General features: G+C 32.6%; 1 protein-coding gene across 2 annotated transcripts in view; it reads right to left on the minus strand.

The window, feature by feature from the left end:
* The window catches only part of GOSR1 (golgi SNAP receptor complex member 1), a 37,629-nt gene that overhangs the window by 19,095 nt on the left and 621 nt on the right, over window positions 1–17,913 (minus strand). Inside the window, exons 2-6 of one of the 2 annotated variants that reach the window (XM_019739533.2) lie at window positions 15,935–16,049; window positions 11,761–11,848; window positions 11,323–11,430; window positions 8,128–8,219; window positions 5,228–5,302 (exon numbers count right to left, since the gene is read on the minus strand). In XM_019739533.2, coding sequence (XP_019595092.2) covers window positions 5,228–5,302; window positions 8,128–8,219; window positions 11,323–11,430; window positions 11,761–11,848; window positions 15,935–16,049 — 478 coding nt within the window. Of the gene's footprint in view, window positions 1–5,227; window positions 5,303–8,127; window positions 8,220–11,322; window positions 11,431–11,760; window positions 11,849–15,928; window positions 16,050–17,913 lie in introns of both variants that reach the window. The other variant, XM_019739532.2, reaches the window with a different exon arrangement.

The following is a 17,913-nucleotide window of genomic DNA, read 5'->3' on the forward strand; positions in this document are numbered from 1 at the left end:
TGGCCAAAGGTGGAACGATTTGAACAACAAAATAGTAACAGTGCTGGACTATAACCCCTAGTATAAGAAAGTAGCTATGAGTCCACACTAATAAATAATTAAGTAAAATAAATGATGGAGAAAGGACAGCTCTTCCTCATAGAATTACAACTAACAAATGTACAAGGACTGACGGAAACAGAAAATCACCAGCAGGCCAACACCACAGGAATAACTGGGGAAGCATGATTCACTAATGGATGGTAAACAATCAAGTTCGAGAAGAAACAGAATACATGCATCGTCTCAAAGCATCTTCCCCTATATTAAATAATTACAATTGGAAATACAGTCATTTTACAGTGGAGAAACCTGACACCACCTAACAAGGCACAACGAAAGGAGGTGTGCCTGTTTTTATAACTCACAGAGATGGAGCCAGTACATAAGATGACTGAAGAGTAAAATATTTGAAGGAGCAGATAAGGACAGAGAAAAGGCCAGGGGATGTACTGGCCCCCCCTGGGAGAAAACAGCTCATTCTCTAAAAACAATAAGAAAGGGGTAAGGAAGGGCACTCCTACAGGTAAATTTGGAGCAAAAAGGTAAACATTTCAGTGAAGTAGGAGTTAAGGACCTTTCTTTTGGGTGAAGTGACAGGAAGTCAAGAAGGAGAATGGGAAGTTTTGGTCAAGTTCTTGAACAGATGAGAGAGAGAACTAAATGGGGTCAAGCAAGCGAATGGCATTGGGCAATGCTGAATACTCAGATGAGGGTGAAAATGATGAATTTAAAACAAGGTTAATCTGCATATTGGGTCCTTTTTCTGTAGCCCTCAGACACAGGAGTAGAACAGCACACTAAGGATTGGGTTGGCATTTTACAAAGGTATAGCGGAAAGACAGGAAAGCAAAGAAGGACAAATGCTGGGAGCATTTCAGCTAATCAGCTATGAGATCCAGGGTAGCTGGGTTTCCTAGGAAAAGAGGTTGTAAGGAAAAAAATGTAAGAGAAAAGCTAGTGACCCTATAGACAGGCTTGGAGGGATAAAATGTGTTGGTCATAGAGAGGTGTTAGAGTTGAAGATTTCTGACGTGGTATAACTACAGATAAGAGGGAGGTTGCAGCCGTGGTACAAATTTTCCCTTGGAGGTGACAATCGCTGGCATTAAATAAGTCCAGGAAGAAAGTAGGCTCTTTCTGTTTGTGATCACTTATCTCTTAATACAAGTTTCTCACCACTACTGAACATCTCTGAAATTTGTCAGCTTCATTAGGGTAATGCAGAAAAGATGTTTATTCAAAATGACGAAACGCTTCTAGAGAAAAAGCATCAAAGCCTGGTCAGATACTGAGTGTACGACTTTGGACAAATGATACGTTTTAAGGGTTGAGGTAATCCAGTCTGTCTATTCTCTTAGTTCCCTAACTTCCCATCTGTAAAAATAGCAATAATACAATCAGCCCTACGTCCTTTAAAAATAAATATGAAGAGAGGCAGATAAGATCATAAAGGCAGAAGTTCTTTAGGGGGAAAAAAAGAACTTTAAAATAAAAGACTAACTCAGAATACTTCTTTCAAACAGGACAATATAAGGGAGAAATGAAAGAGAACAATTACATAAAGGAAGAGAAATTAATCTAAATAGGAACCAAAGAGCTCATAGGAAGGCATCCACAGTCCAGCAAAAAACAAACAGCTTGACACTAATTCAAAGTCAACATTTTTTTCTGACTGACATACTGAAAGAGACGCAGGGAAAGATGAGTAAAAAATGAAAGCTACCTTATCCACCATATAGGAGTAGAAATTACTGTCATCCTTAAGATAAACTGTTATAAGCTAACAATATTAATTTTTAGACAGAAAGAGTATTAAGGGGAGCTGGTAAAAGCAATTCACTACAAAGTCAGTATTTTTTTTAAGTTTGGTATTCATTTATAAAAATTGTTTTACTCTTTTCAAGGCAAAAATACATACTTTTGAAACAAGGTGTAGAAATTTACAGTAATAAGAAAAAGTAATATTTGAAGAATCAAATAAAAATCTAAATATGCTTCTAGCCATAAAAAGTCTGACCATATCGCACAGAATCAAACTAGTTACCTGAGTTACTGGGTATTTAAAAAACACTTTATTCATGAGAGATCAAAATAAGAAGTACCCTAGCAGCAAATGTGGCCTATTAATTACAAACGAGCTTGATGAAATATATAATCTCTTACTGTCTATCTCACTTTTAGATTAATTTAACTATTATTCTTTATGTTTCTTTTGCTTGGCTGTGTAACTACATTTTCTCTAATGAAAATGCATTATTCCTTGTATTAAAAAAAAAATCATACTGCCTGAGAATTTTTCCCTATTTTTGTGGCATGAATTTAAAAAAGAATAAAAGTGTTACTGAAGGCTCTGGGGAATGTTTATATATACACTATTAATGGGACTCTAAACTAGAAAAACTTTATAGAGGGAAATCTGACAATACTATATCAAAAACTTTAAAAATAAATATATTCCTTAATCCTGCAATTCTAATCCTAGAAATTTATCATAAGGAAATAATTATGGATACATGCAAAGACTTCAATATGAAAAATAGTAAAAACTGAAAATAATCCAAAAGGCCAACATTAGGGAAACGGTTACATGAATTAGGGTTTATCTGTTTTATGTAATATATACACTATTAAAAGTTAAAAGAACTATTCAAACACAAACAAAAAAATTATCAAATAACATGGGAAAAGGCACACAATCTACCGATGAATAAAAATGATTACAGAATCTATACTGATGAGTGATTTGTCTTTTTTGTGTTGAATTATTCATAATTTCTAAAATGGGTAATAAAAAGAGTACTTATAGATTTTATTTAAAAAGTTACTCTAAAAAGAAAATCTTGCTAATTCTTCCACAAAACATTCAGCAAATAAAATACGGAGACAACACTGAAAAAACAGAGAATGTTTTTCATATTATTTTGCATATATATTAGTCCATAATGTTATTACCTAACTAGTATTTGTAATTTACAAAAAATATTGATTTTTCAAAAATGTATTTGGAAGCTCTGTGTTCTAATATAAAGAGCAATGACTAAGCCCTTGTTTTCAGTCTCAACAAGTCCCCTAATTCATCAGAAGCTTATATTCCATTCAAGTTCATCTGACTCAATTTCTCTCTGTACAGCATGAGCACAAACTTTCTCACAAGAATGTTGAAAGGAATGTATTATATATAAAATTGTCTGAAAAAATAAATAGAAAATACCTTTTTGATTTCCAATACTCTAGACACTTTTATAACCCTAAACAAATTATTTAAGCTGTGTGCCTCTGAATTATTGTAATTTTTTTCTGTTAAAAGGACAATATTAAACTCCTGAAGGTTTTCTTTTTTAACTTTTATTTTAAGTGTGTTTTTCCAGGACCCATCAGATCCAAGTCAAGTATTTGTTTCAATCTAGATGTGGAGGGTGCAGCTCACAGTGGCCCATGCGGGGATCGAACAGGCAAGGCAACCTTGTTGTTAAGAGCCCCGCGTTCTAACCAACTGAGCTAACCAGCCCCCCCATGAGTTTTCTTTGAATTATCAAAATAAATACAAAATAGCACATTTTCATATAAAATTTATAATAAACGTGTTCTAAAATAATGAAATAAGGGATAGTAATTCATGTAATTACTCTGGGATACTCTTTTCAGCAACAAATCATTCTTAAAGTAACGAAACTACTGTATTTCTGTTTTATTTCTTTTTGAGGCAATAAATATAAAAACACTAACGCAATCAATCTTTATTTTGTATCACTTGGGAATCTTATCCCTGAAATTACTCTGTACCCCAAGCATATACCGGGGATGCCAAAAAAATGTACACGTTTTAAGAGATGTTATCTATGTATTACTTTTCGAAGTTGAATTGAATTATGGTAGCAACGTGTAGTGTGATGTTCGCTCAAAAGATGGCGTTAATCACATGGATGCTAGTGTCATTTACTGTTACCATTTTAATACAGGTTTTTCCTTTCTTAAAATGTGTATACATTTTTTTGGCACCCTCCGTATTTAATAGTTTTGTATGTAATGCAAAAATTCTTTTTATGGTGGTCTTTATCAAATACAAAATGAACAACCAAAGCTATGAATAACTGCAAACTACACGTACTCTAGAAAAGACTGCCCCCTTGTGCCAATTAATAATATTCAACAGATTAAGGAAAAACACTAAATTATTTGACACTAGAAGCACCTAGACTTCTAAAAAGGTCTTGATTTTTACGTGTTCTGATTTCAACAGCTTATATTTAAAGTGGTCATCTTTAAAGAAAAATCAATTGAACAGTACATTAAGCTGATATGAACATGACTAATTTATGACATTCAGCAGCAAATAAGTGAATTCATAACATTTAACTATCATCGATACTAGCTGCTCAAATGCTCAGGAGCTGAACTCACGGAGATAAGTAATTTTCTGATCTTTAAGTTCTATAACAAAATACAGAAGAAATAAAGAAACTGGTACATTTCAGAGAAAAAAATAGATGAAGCAAGGATATAGTATGGTGACTTGTATTAAGATACACATATACTGATGGAAGGAGAACTGACTCTGGGTGATGAACACACAATGGGATTTATAGATGATGTAATACAGAACTGTACACCTGAAATCTATGTAATTTTACTAACAATTGTCACCCCAATAAATTAAAAAAAAAAAAAAGAAAATTAAAAAAAAGATACACATATACAGTTCATCGAAGTTTTTAGGTATTTTTTTCTGAATTCTTAGAAAACATTTTTTTTGGATGTGATGAATGGCTAATTACCCTTTATAAAGCTTCTTGACATATATAAGTGGCATCAGGCCATTTGAATATAAGTCAGTATCAGTATTATTGCTATTATTATTACTAATAACCTACAGAAGTGGACAAAAGTATTAGAACAATAGACTTGATAAAGAAAAGAAACATTAGGCAATAAAAGACATATTACAGATAACAATGAAGTGATGTGAATGCAGATTTTGGATATTTGACAGTATAATTTCTTTCCTAATTATGGTCAAAAGAGTTGCAATTCCATTTCTACCAAATAGGATCATTAGAGGAATTAAATGAATTAGCACTGATAAAAACACTTACTGTAATAAATGCCATAAAATGTTTCTCGCATAAGTAAATGAATTAATAAGCATGGAAAACTACATAGTATGCCTATGTTCAATAATACCTACTTTCGAAGATGGTCATGTTCTTTCAAAAATAGCTCAGTTCTTCTGTTGTTTACTCCAGAACCACTTTTATATGATCTAGAACAGAACAGAAAATTTAAGAACACACTTGGCAGATATTGCAAAAAAAGATTAAGTGACTGAGTCTAGTAATTTTCAAAGTGGACAAACTGAGTTTCTCCAGTTTTGAATGAACAATAAAAATGTACAATCCTTGTCATTTCCTTCTAAAAATGACGTGTATTATAAATAAATATGAATGCCTCTAATTTAGGCTAAGAGCTTATTATTTTTCACCAAAGTAATCCAACATTCTTAAACAAACAAAAATCTTACTTTCCCTTTCTCTATTATCTCCTGTATCTTTATTTTGTTCAAGTGGAAGTAAAACTTTGGAACGATCACTACACAGCACTCAGGGTGGGGAAACTACCGAAATGGAATGTTGCCTTCACAATGGTACATGCAGTCCATCAACTGAAGCCTAAAGAGCACTAAAATGAAGCTAAAGATCTGCCAGTTTTGGCATACTTAAGGATTTTTATCTTGGTCTTAAGTGCATTAAAATTTACCAGAAAATGCTTTGTATCATTACTATCAACACTTTCATATTTCTGTTCTTTACTTACAATAAAGTATCAAGAACAAAATAAAAAATTCACGTAACTGCACGTACTACTGCAGTAAGACAAAAGAGGGTCATGCTGCTAAAACTCAACCACTGGCTGAGAGGCAGTGCTACCGTGCAAAGCGCAGCGGGAAAGAAAACACTAGGGAAAGCAGCATGATAAAACTGAGAACACACTGGGCTGGGAAGGCTGATAATTTCAATTTAAATCTGTATTCCATCATTTATTAGTCAGTTAACCTTAGACAAGTCTCTTAACTCTTTTGCTGTGATGTTCGGATACGTTTTCCTCCGATGTTCGGATATATGTTTTCCTGTGGCTTACTTTATCAACAACAAAGACGTTTTGTATGCCACATTGTGTAACATTTTGTAATAAATGTTTTATTACAAAAGCCAGTATATTCTAATTTATCTATACTTAAATCTAATTGATGCCACTTAGTATGTTTTGAGTATTCTTTTGCTAAAATTCAATATAATAGTAAATTTATTAACATATAACAAAGGTTTAAAATAAAAATAATATCATTTATGTACAAAGCAGCTCAAAACGTTATTAAATGATAAAATAGTCAAAATACCAATTTTTCACTTTTTGTAGATTTTTGACACATTTTGGGAAAACTTAATTAATGCAGTGAAAGAGTTAATACCTAGTTTTATAAAATAGAACTAATAATGTCTATCTATACCAAAAGATTACATGAAGCCAAAAGGGAGATAATATATGGAAAAGTGGTACGTAATTGGAAAAAACTTTAAAATATCAGTTACTATTACTATATCTCATCTGACTAACAGCATTCTGCTCATATTATATTCATTTGAGTATGTGCCTTACTCCCCTCTAGCAACTAGATTATAAACTCCTATAGGGCCAAGTTGATCTTTTCATTTCTTCCTTCTACTGTGACTTACATAGTGTCTTAGTCATTGTTGGTAATCAAGAAATAGTTTAACGAATGATGAACATGTTTCTCTTATGATCATCTTTCAGAAAATAAGGCTGTATTCCAGTGATTTCCACCAGTTGTGGGGGAGCTAAATGCCTGTACATTAAAGGTTATCCCCTACACTGGTTCTCAACACATTCCTTAACAGATATATGTAAATAGACAGTACAGAAATAAAAAGATTTACGTGTTCCTGAGAGCTAAAAGTATCACAAAATTCCTAATTATGGCAAAAATGTTTCATTTTCTTACTCGTTACACAAGGTACATATGAATAAACTTTAAAAACATAGATAAAATAGAGACAAACAATAAAAATTAATTTTCCAAGATAATTTCTCGAGGTAGAAACATAACTTTGGTGGCTAGATAATCCTGGGTTAAAGTTTTGGGAAAAAATTTTGAATGCATTGACTATTAAATTATTTCTGCCGCAAAACTGTCTCATGGTTAACAACAAAATAAAGGATATCTAGGAAAATGTTTCTCAGAGGACATGTGATTTACATCAGTTTATGATATGATAATGTAGACCACAGTTTATGAAACACAAGGACCATCTTACTTATGAAACGTTAAGTATCATAAACTTATCACAAGTAAGACAATGATAGGTATCAATCCAAAAGTGGGAAGTCTTCAACTTTAATTAGATGGTCAATGGATTTAACCTTGTCAGCTATGTTCAGTTGCCAAAAAAAATGTCAAAAATATGTACGCGTATAAAATGTTAGAATGTATTATTGGCAGTGAGGTAAAGGGATAGAAGAATAAAACTTCAAAATTATGGATTGAGATCAGCATAAAAATGTTTGAAGTCCTTAAATAATTTGACATAAGGCTATGACTTTGTACAAAATCTGGAAAGAAAGGTACTTCAGATTCTAGGTAAGTAAAAGCTACTTTGACAGCCACCTGAATGTATAATTGTTGGGGCAAGGAGAAGGGAGGGGCAGAGGTGGTAATCAGGAAGGGAAACACAGAGAGCTTCAGTTACTGATAATGTATAATTCTTAAGGTAGGTAGTAGGATCGGAGAAAAACTCATGAAGATGTCATCTAAGCTGGACTTTGATTTAAGATAGGAGAGTCAAGGTTGTCAGGAGCCCATGATAAAAACTTAGGGGAAGCTGGCGATAAGACCAACACAGTAGATTAGGACCATATTGTAAGCAGAAATGTTTAAAAACAGTGAAGTCGGAATTAGAAACCTTGAAATCTAAATCATGGTTCTGCTACTCAATTTACAGTTAATCATGGATATACTATAAATTTAAATCTGAATAAATATCCTACAAAATAATATAAAAGGTAACTTACTCGATATCCTTTTGTACTGATCCCATGAGATTCTCCCTTTCCCGTATTGCCATAAAGTTTGCTTTGGTTTTATGGAATTCATGTGTATAATCCTGCAATAAATCAGTATCCAGTCTCAACATAAGCTAATTATATATTTTCATCTTACTGAGCCAGTTATGTATTGTCATCCTATCATAAATTTCCATCAAGCAAACTGCTACTTAACAAATCAAATTGCCAAGAGGTAAAAATGACATTATAATCACTTTCTGAAGCGTGACCTTTTAAATGAAAACAATTCAGTGCTAGGGTAATAGTGCCACTAAATCACTATCCTTCCTATCTCCTATGATAATACCTTGTCTTCTTGTGGAGCAGAGTTGTAAAGAAAAAAATAATTCTACGATAAAATGACTTCAAATAGACTAGGATAAAACTTAAGAGGCTCTTTCTACTCATCAGTGCATCTGATGGGGCTTATTTTAAAAGTTCATCCTTTTGGAACTCCTGCAGAAATTTAATTCTTAAACCAGTCAAAGAAAGAACAGAACCAAGAAAATCATAAAGAACAAAATAAGTTTTAAATATTTTACTTTCTTTTTCTATTACCATATTTTTAAGACAGTAAGGAGCATTCATTACTTTTTTTTTAAATTCAGAGACATATATAAAGATGAAAATCATAATCTCATTTTTCAGAGAGTCCCTGTTGACACTTTAAAAACAAAAATAATACACGAACATGGGGAGAATACTGAAAGAGCACCAAAAGGAATAAAAGTAAAAACCATCCTGCTCCACAGCTCAGATCATTATCATCACTTTCTTTAATTTTCTTTCAGGATATGTTTTTGCATGTACAAGCTTATCTATTATTTCTTTCATTTATGCTAAAGAAATCATACTATATTCTGCTGTACACCTTGTTTTCTGTAGTTCATAAAATATCAAGTAATCTTTCCATATTAGCAAATAGAAATCTACATTCTTTTTAATAGCTATATAGAATTCTATCTTATGACTCTATCATAATTTAATAAATTGCCTATTGATGAACATTTTAGTTGCTTTCATTTTTTGCTGTTTAAAAAATGCCACAATAAACATTCTTGTATATATATTTTATTGAACTCTCTCTCTTATTAAAATGCATTTAAAGAGTAGATACCTAGCAGAATAACTGGATCAAAGAATCTTACATTAAATTCTGGTAGCGCTAAACTGCCATATAGATAGACTGCACTGATTTATGTTCCCAGCAAAATCGATGAATGCCCATTTTTCTACACTCTTGCCAATAATGTTTCAATATATACAAATGTTTCAATATTTCCTAATCTGACAGACATAAAATCATGTCTCATTTTTATTTGCATATTTTTATTTGGAAATGTAGCTGAATATTTATGGTTCTGGCTACTCATTTTCTGTAAACAAGTTCATCTCCTTTGCCCATTTTCCCATTAGGTTATCTTTTTCTTATTTCTATTATTTCTCTGTACATTAAGCAAATTAGTCATTTGTTATAGTTTCTGGTATTAGGTCTTGCTTAGAAAGTACTTTACTATCCGAAATGTATAATTTCACCCATGCTTCATCCTGATCTTTTATGGTTTCTTTTTCTATATATAAGTCTTTGATCTATTTGGAATTTACTTTGGGTAAGAGACATGAGATAGAATTTGAGGGTTCCCCCCCAATAATTAGCCAATTGTTACAGCTCTATTTTATTTTTTCAGGTTTTTTAATTTTTATAAATAACTTACCTATTACAAAGGTAAGCTCTATTTATTTTAAAATCCCTCTCTTTTCCCCCAACAAATCTAAAATACCACCTTTATGGTAAAACTAAATTTCCATGCATATTTGGGTCTATACATGAACTCTATTCTGTTCTATTGGTCTCTTTTCCTCTAGAATCAAACTGTCTTAATTATTCTAGCTTCTTAAAAGGTTTTAGTATCTGGTAGAACTAGGTATCTCTTACTACTTATCTTCATTTTTACATGTTTTTTCTTGGTTATTCTTGTTATGTCTGATTCCAAATAAACTTTGGTGTCATTTTGCCAATTAAAAAAAAAATGAAACAAGCAAACAAAAAACCCTGTTATTTCCATTGTGAAAGCAATTTATAGATTGATTTAGAGAACTCTTCCTATCCAAAAGCTTTTATGTTCCTCAGTAGAGTTTTACACATACAAGTCCTATACATTCTCATTAAATTTATACATAAGGAATTTATAGTTTCTTCCACTGTACTTTCTAACAGGTTATTGTTTGTATGAGAAAAACTACTTACTTTTATATGTTAATTTTGTAATCACCATCTTATTGAATTTGTTTCTAATTTTTTTTAGATTTCCTGTTTGTATTAGCTATATATATAAATAAATATATATATATATATATATATATATATATATATACTCTTATCACTGCCACATAATATAAATTTTGTCTCATCCTTTCTAATATTTATATCTTGTTTCTTTTTATTGTCTAATTGCACCACCAAGAACTTCCAAAACAATGTTATATATCTGTGGTGACTGTGGGTATCCTTGTCTTGTTTTTTCCTTGAATAGGAATGTTTTTAGTGCTTTATTATTAAGCATGATGCTAGCTTTTAATCTGATATACACATTTTTGCATTAGGCAAATAAAGTATCCTTTTATTCCTATTTTTAACAGAGTTTTTAAAATTAGAAATGGTTGTTGACTTTTTTCAATATTAAAAATATTTGCCTGCTATATTTTTAACATCCCCATATGTAAATATTAAAGAGTTTATTTCATTTCCTTCATACACTTTTAGCATTTTCTCAAATAATATACTAAATATAGTAAATTACTCCCCTTCCATGTTACGTTCAAAGCCTAATGAAAATATACTCTAAACCACCATATTATTGCCTAAGCATGACCATTGGCTATCTCACTGTTACAGTTAGCTAGCAAGGTCTCCCACAGTAGTACTGTTACCTACTGATGAGTATTATTTAATTTACCAGGCAAAAGCAACAGATATTAGACATTTTCAGAAATGTATAATACCAAGAAAAAAAAGTAAAACAAGACAAACTTCTATAGCATAGCATTTATCCTCCCAGATTTTTCCCTTTGTTCTCTTGAATACATATGCACACACATTCTATTCAGGGATTAAAAAAAAACACCCCGTAACAACATAAAATCTCAAGCCCCATATATTACCTGCAGAATGTCTCTATGTCGTTGTAATGTATGCATCAGTGCCGCATTCAAAGAGGGGACACCCGCACTATTGGTATATTCTGCCATTTTATCATTTACTTCTGTAAGCTAAAAAAAAACACCAAAAAACAAAAATATTGTAGAAAGCACTATAAGGAGATAAGAGTAAATTACATGCCTGTTTGCCCTTTGGCTAACAGCAAAACAAACCAACCAAAAACAAGAAGCCAGTAGGCAAGGAGTCAGTATTTCTGCCGAATAATACATAAAAGCTAAAATAACACCCATGGCTACCATCAAAATTCAAGTGGCCTGGGAGGCACACATCTTGAATGAAAGGGTGATTTCAATAAACATGTCTACATTAATATAATCCAGTACCGTACCTAACAAGTACACAGTTATCAGCAAAATAGCCATTTAACAGAAAGAGCTTACCCTTGCCAAAAGCTGTTCAATCTCAATTGCCATTGTTTCAAACATTCTGTCTTGGCTTGATCCATTTAAAAGGGGTGTTGTGTCAGAGCTAAAGAGAAGCACAAATAAAGAGAATCCATTACTTAAACCTAATCCTTTAAAACATACTTAAAAGAATAAGGCAATTGTCCCTAAAGAGATCAGGTAGAATTCCTGAGATATTCTGTTCTTCAGAAGCTGTACTTTTTATAAAAGTTTTCCTATATGGATCACACATATCCTAAATATTAAATTCAGTATAAAGTATAATTGAATATAAGATTTCCCCAAGCTTTAATACATTCAATCTTAATAATGTAAAGAAATACCAAATGCTTGTTTACTGTTTCCCAAATGAAAGTAACTTAAGCTATGGCAGTGCCCAATTAAATGCTGAATCTAAAAGAACATATCTGAAATAAAACTGTAGAACTTTGTAATACTGCATATATGAGGAGTCATAAAATGTATTACAAATTATGCTACAGGATCTATAAGGAATAATCTTTTAAATTTTTTACTGCAAAGCTATTATCATTGCTTATAGTATAGACCTTATGGTTGCCACATAGTATAGACCTTAAATTAAGTTCTCTCTTCTTTCATTGACTCTTACCAAGTAGAAATAAAATAAAATTGAGATTTAAATGATCAACAGATTGGATAACTAGTTATGAAATAATCAGGAACTGGCTTTGAGTCTAATACAGACAGCCATGTCTAGGAGGGAAGTTGTTTAGTACCAATCCTCTACATTTCTACTTACATTACGCAATTGTTTCAGTTTTGTTTGGCAAAAATTTGAACTCTTTTAACATCTAAATTTCAGAAAGTCAAAAATATAACTTTTTACAAATGAAACTTATGGTTGACAGATTCAAATTCTAAAACCACACGCCCTGAAAGTTCTTTTGCCTCCTCTGAAAAACCACTAACCTTCGTAAGGTCCCCAAGTGGTATGTATTATCACACAAGCAGCTCAATACAGCTCTTAGTTATACTGAACACAGACAAATACCCAGGCAATGACAATGCTCTCCAATCTTACTGAAGACACTGTCCTGCCCTGGGACAATGATTGGGGTATGGCAAATGAAAACAGATTAAGTCATCAATTTAACATCAAAATAGTACCTTAGCGACTACTATTTCCCTTCTCCACATACATTTCCACAGCAATAGTAACAAGCAATGAAATAGACAACAAAGTAGCTAATGAGGATTTTTAAGATGTTTGTCTAGGTCCAAATTTTTATTTCTTCTTGAAACATTTCAATTTATTTGCCTTAAAATATATAAAAATATCTAATTCTTTATTACTGTCAGAGCCAACTCAAGTTTCTGTGGTTATCCCTTAAATGTGCCCAGGCAAGAATACTCTATATACTACTAATACAGACCCTCCCATACCAGATATATAAAAAAGAACAATTGGCCAATGAATGTAAGCTCCATAAGGAAGGAAATTACCTATGTCTTATTCAAAGATAAATACCCAGCTCCTAGAATACAGCTTGGCACATGGCAGATGCTTATTAAGTACTTGTAGAACGAATGAGGAAGCAATTTCTACATTCACCATTCTCAGGAGAGAATATGAAGTCTAGGAAAATGGTCAAAAAGTCCTTCTCCACAATATAAAATTCAGTTAAATTTAGTTCAATTTATAGGTATGTGATGATCCATCGACCATTAAATTCTTAAAATACAGAAAATAAACAAAATTACTCCTGGAAGGAAAACTCTGGTCATCAGTGAACTCATTCATTCTGACATGTTTTCCACCTGGGCAACAAACAAAAGACTTTAAAATGCACATGGGATCTTGAGCCTCAGGGCCTTCGGATTCTTACTGAACAGGACAGAGAGGCTGAAGTAAGTCCACAAAGTCAGTCCCAATTTGTTGTAGAATTTCTTAAGGAATGTCTGCAACACAGTTTTGCCTTTAAAGGAGTCACAAAAGTATTAAGTTTAAGAAGTACAGAGAACACAGAAAAAGCATCATGTAATTTCACCTCTTAACTACTTGGAGTTTTAAAATTGTATAATCATTGGCATAGCCAAGTAGGAGACCTAAATTCAGGAAACAGGCTTTGCAGTGGTAAAATAAACTTAATCATGGAAAGGAACATTCTTCAACTCTCTTTACTTGCTAAGTAAAGGGAAGCCCAAAGCAATGCGCTGCAAATAAAGCTACGTGACGTGCCAACAGCTTACTTTCAGATCCCAGGTCCTAGACTCAACATGTTGATGTTGGCCCTGTTATCGTTTGTTCTTTTATAATGTGCCCTATTATAAAGAAGCAACACTTTGGCTATAGCATCAAAATGAGTCTTCTGTTAGAATGTGCATAGATGGTTTTAGAGCATGGCTATGGAGACAGAAAAACGTGGGTTCAAATCCAAGCTCACTTTTTATTGTTATTAGCTGAAAAATATCCCACCACCACCAACCCTCAAAAAAGTATGTAAAATAAACACAGGATAACAACTAACTCTGCTACGAGCAATTTCACTGTTAGATGGATAAAAACATTTTTATAAGTAAAAATTTTTCCAGCAGTCTTTATATACAGCTCTTAAAACAGTACCTGACACATGATGAACAGTGCCAGCTATTAAAATTATTATTAATTAGCAAAAATTGAAAACAATATCCATCTACATAATAAATTGATATAACCATAAAGATAATTCTATATGTAGCAAATGAATATACCAGAGTTAAATGTATCCATATCTTAATCTCAAAGATAATGTTAACAAAAAAGCAAGTTGTAAAAGAACTACAGTAGGATACTACGAATTGTTTAGGAACACATATACAGTACAGTAAAAATATACGGAGATTACAGGGAGAGAAAAAAATGGATGCCACCGGGGCTTCGACTGAATTGGTAACGATAATTTCTTAAAATGGGAGATAGGTACACGAGGATCCATTATATTATCCTTTATACCTTTTTCTAAGCATCTTAAATATTTCCTCATATTTTTTGAAATAAGTGGATGGCCTAAAGTGAACGTAAGATTCAAAGATATGAATATATTTTCCAGTAGAACTACCATATAATCCAGCAATTCCTCTTCTGGGTATTTATCTGAAGCATATGAAAACACGAATTTGAAAAGGTATGTATAGCCCTATCTATGCTCACTGCAGCATTATTTCTAATAGCCAAGATATGGAAACAACCTAGTGTCCATCGATGAATGAATGGGTAAAGCATATGTGACACACACACACACACACATACACAGTGCAATACTACTCAGCCATAAAAAAAAGATGAAATCTTGCCATTTGAACAATATGAATGGTCCTTGAGGTTATTATGCGAAGTGAAATAAGACAGAAAAGGACAAAAACTCTATGATTTCACTCATGTGGAATAAAAAACAAAAAAGAAACAAACCAACACACAAAACAAAAACAAACTCATAGATACAGAAAACAGATGGGTGATTGGGGGAGGGTCAACATGGGAAAAGAGGGTCAAATGTATGGTGACAGATGGAAACTGGACTTTTGGTAGTGAGTACACTATAGTGCATACAGACAAAATTACAATGTTGTACACCTGAAACTTAGATAATGTTATTAACCAATGCTACTTCAATTTGAAAAAAATTTAAAAGAATACATTTTCTATATGCTCAATAAAGTAGTATACTAGTTTCTCAAAAAAGAACCAATATGAAAAATAGCTTGATTTATAGCAAGGATATACACATAAGATTCATTCTAAAATGGCATTAGATTCATTCTAAAATGCCAGAATAGCAGTACGTGTACTTTGCATGTGGGTAGTTCCTCAGATCTATTTAGCAATCAGAAGATGTACGAAGTACAATGTGGGCCAATCAACCACATTTTCCTACACTGGCTGAACTAGTAACTTATTTTTAACACAAACTCATTCTTAAGCCTTCACATTTTCCTCCTGACACTGTCACAATCTTTGCCTAAGGGTCTCTAAGTCTCAAGAATTAAGTTTTATAAATCACTAAAAAACAAAACAAATAATAACATAAAAATAAATACCAAACATTCACGAATAGAACAAATTACAAAGTTATATATTTTAGTTTATTTTTTAATGCTTTAAAAACATATAGTTTAAGGCATAAGAGACAGAATCTGGTAGTACCTATACCTGTCGCGCCTTCCATCTCGAGCACTGCTGTGGCTGTAACTGGTACATAGTTTACTGAAGGAAACTAGTTTCAGGTCAAGTTCATTATCCAGCTGTCGAGCCTGTTTCCTGAGATCTTTAACAAAATTATAAAAGCAAATAATTAGACACAAAAAGTCCATTATACACATAAAACTAACAAAACTATTCTGAACAAAACAAACTAAGAAAATGATCATATATTGATCTAGATTCCCCAATAAAGAATGTGTTACAAGGAAGAAGCCAAAGGCATACCCAGGAAAGCAAACTGTCACTTATTTAAACTTCAGATGGGGCAAACAGGGGAGAAACAGTGGGGGATGCACATTTTCAGCTTTATGCCAAACATAGCTCGACAACAAATTGTTGTTCTAACATCCCCAAAATTATTTCTATAGCAATAAATAATTTTTGTAATTCAGAGAAATCAGAAGAAAATAGAAGTCACAAAGGAACTGACTATGATTTATGACCAGCATTATATCAATTTACCACCTAACTTTATAAAAAAAGAAACCATCATTGTTTTTGACAGGGATTTTCCTATCTCTTTATGTTCCACAGCTTTATTAGGCTTACGAAATTCTTAATAGAATGACTTCGTGATTGAGCATAAAGAAAAAATAATCATTGACAAAGATAAAAACACTGTCTTTCAATGAACTTACTAAAAGAAATTTGGAGAGGCTGAAATTAACACTAAAATGTGCTATTAATAAGATCAAACATAGGTATAACAAAAATAAGCATAAGTTAAAAAAAAACCACAGAAGCAAACAAGCAAGCAGAGAAACTGGTATAGCAGTTTGGCATATATAGATGAACTGAACTTGGCATATAAGTGGTTGAGTTCTGAGAGAAGCCTGTCCGAAAAGCTACATCTAGATGTATGTGCTCTCATTCATGGTGAGGGGGATCAAAATAAAAGGGCTGAAATACGGGAAGAATAGCATAAGGATCTCATCTTTCAGGAATACGAAATGCAAACTATTATTTCAATATATTTATCAGCAACCAGAAGTAGGAAGCAGCGTAACTTCAGTGGAGCGTATTTTCTCAGAGACCAAATCTCAGAATCTCAGCTCAGCCTGCAGTTCTGAGATTCTGAGAACTGGTTTGAGATTTATGGAACCTCAACTTTTTTTTTTCCCCAACCCCTACCTTCAGGGTTTTTCTATGCATTAGTAACCATGTATTTAAAGTATATGGCACAGAGTAGGTTGTCAATAACAAGCTGCTATAATTATTACAACTTGGTGCTTCAAAAAAACTACAGCCTAAAGGCTACAAAGAGACCAACAGCAACTTCTACTTAATTTAAAAATATTTTCTAGCTAGCACACACATTTCAAATAGTCATTTTTTAATACATGTTTTAAAACTAGAATCACGCTTCTCTGTAATTAGTAACTGTCTTTTCTAGTAGAAAACGTCAAGTAAAATAAGAGCATTTTGAAAGTACAACAGGCAAGTATGGATGAACTTAGAATGAAATATCTTAGACCCAGTGGCTGACAGTAACAAGATTGTTACTTGTAGTGGTTTCCAGGGGCTTCAGTGGGTAGCAATAGGTTAAAAGGGAAAAAGTATTCGAAGAGCAGTTTCTATGCTGCAGTAAAGCAAAGAAACACTTGAAAAGAAAATTGTGAGCCTTCTCTCATCTTTGCTCACCATCATGGTCCAGAAATGAGTTTTCCAAGAGCCCACTTTATGTTTTCAGTAATTAAATAAAAGTACTCTGCCAAATCACAGGATGGTTTTTTGATAAAACAGGTATAGCAAATGCAATAATCATTATACAATTCACACTGGTTCTCTTAACTTTCTCTCTTTAACAAAACCGATCTCCGGAGCAGAGGGTGAAGTTATTTCCTCTGCCTTCAAATCGCGACACGACACCCAATCCTCGAAGTCCCAGCCTGAATCAGCAGCCAAGGGGACCCAATAGGAGACATTCC

This window comes from Rhinolophus sinicus, linkage group LG15 (genome assembly GCF_036562045.2).
Source record: "Rhinolophus sinicus isolate RSC01 linkage group LG15, ASM3656204v1, whole genome shotgun sequence".
Taxonomy (NCBI): domain Eukaryota; kingdom Metazoa; phylum Chordata; class Mammalia; order Chiroptera; family Rhinolophidae; genus Rhinolophus; species Rhinolophus sinicus.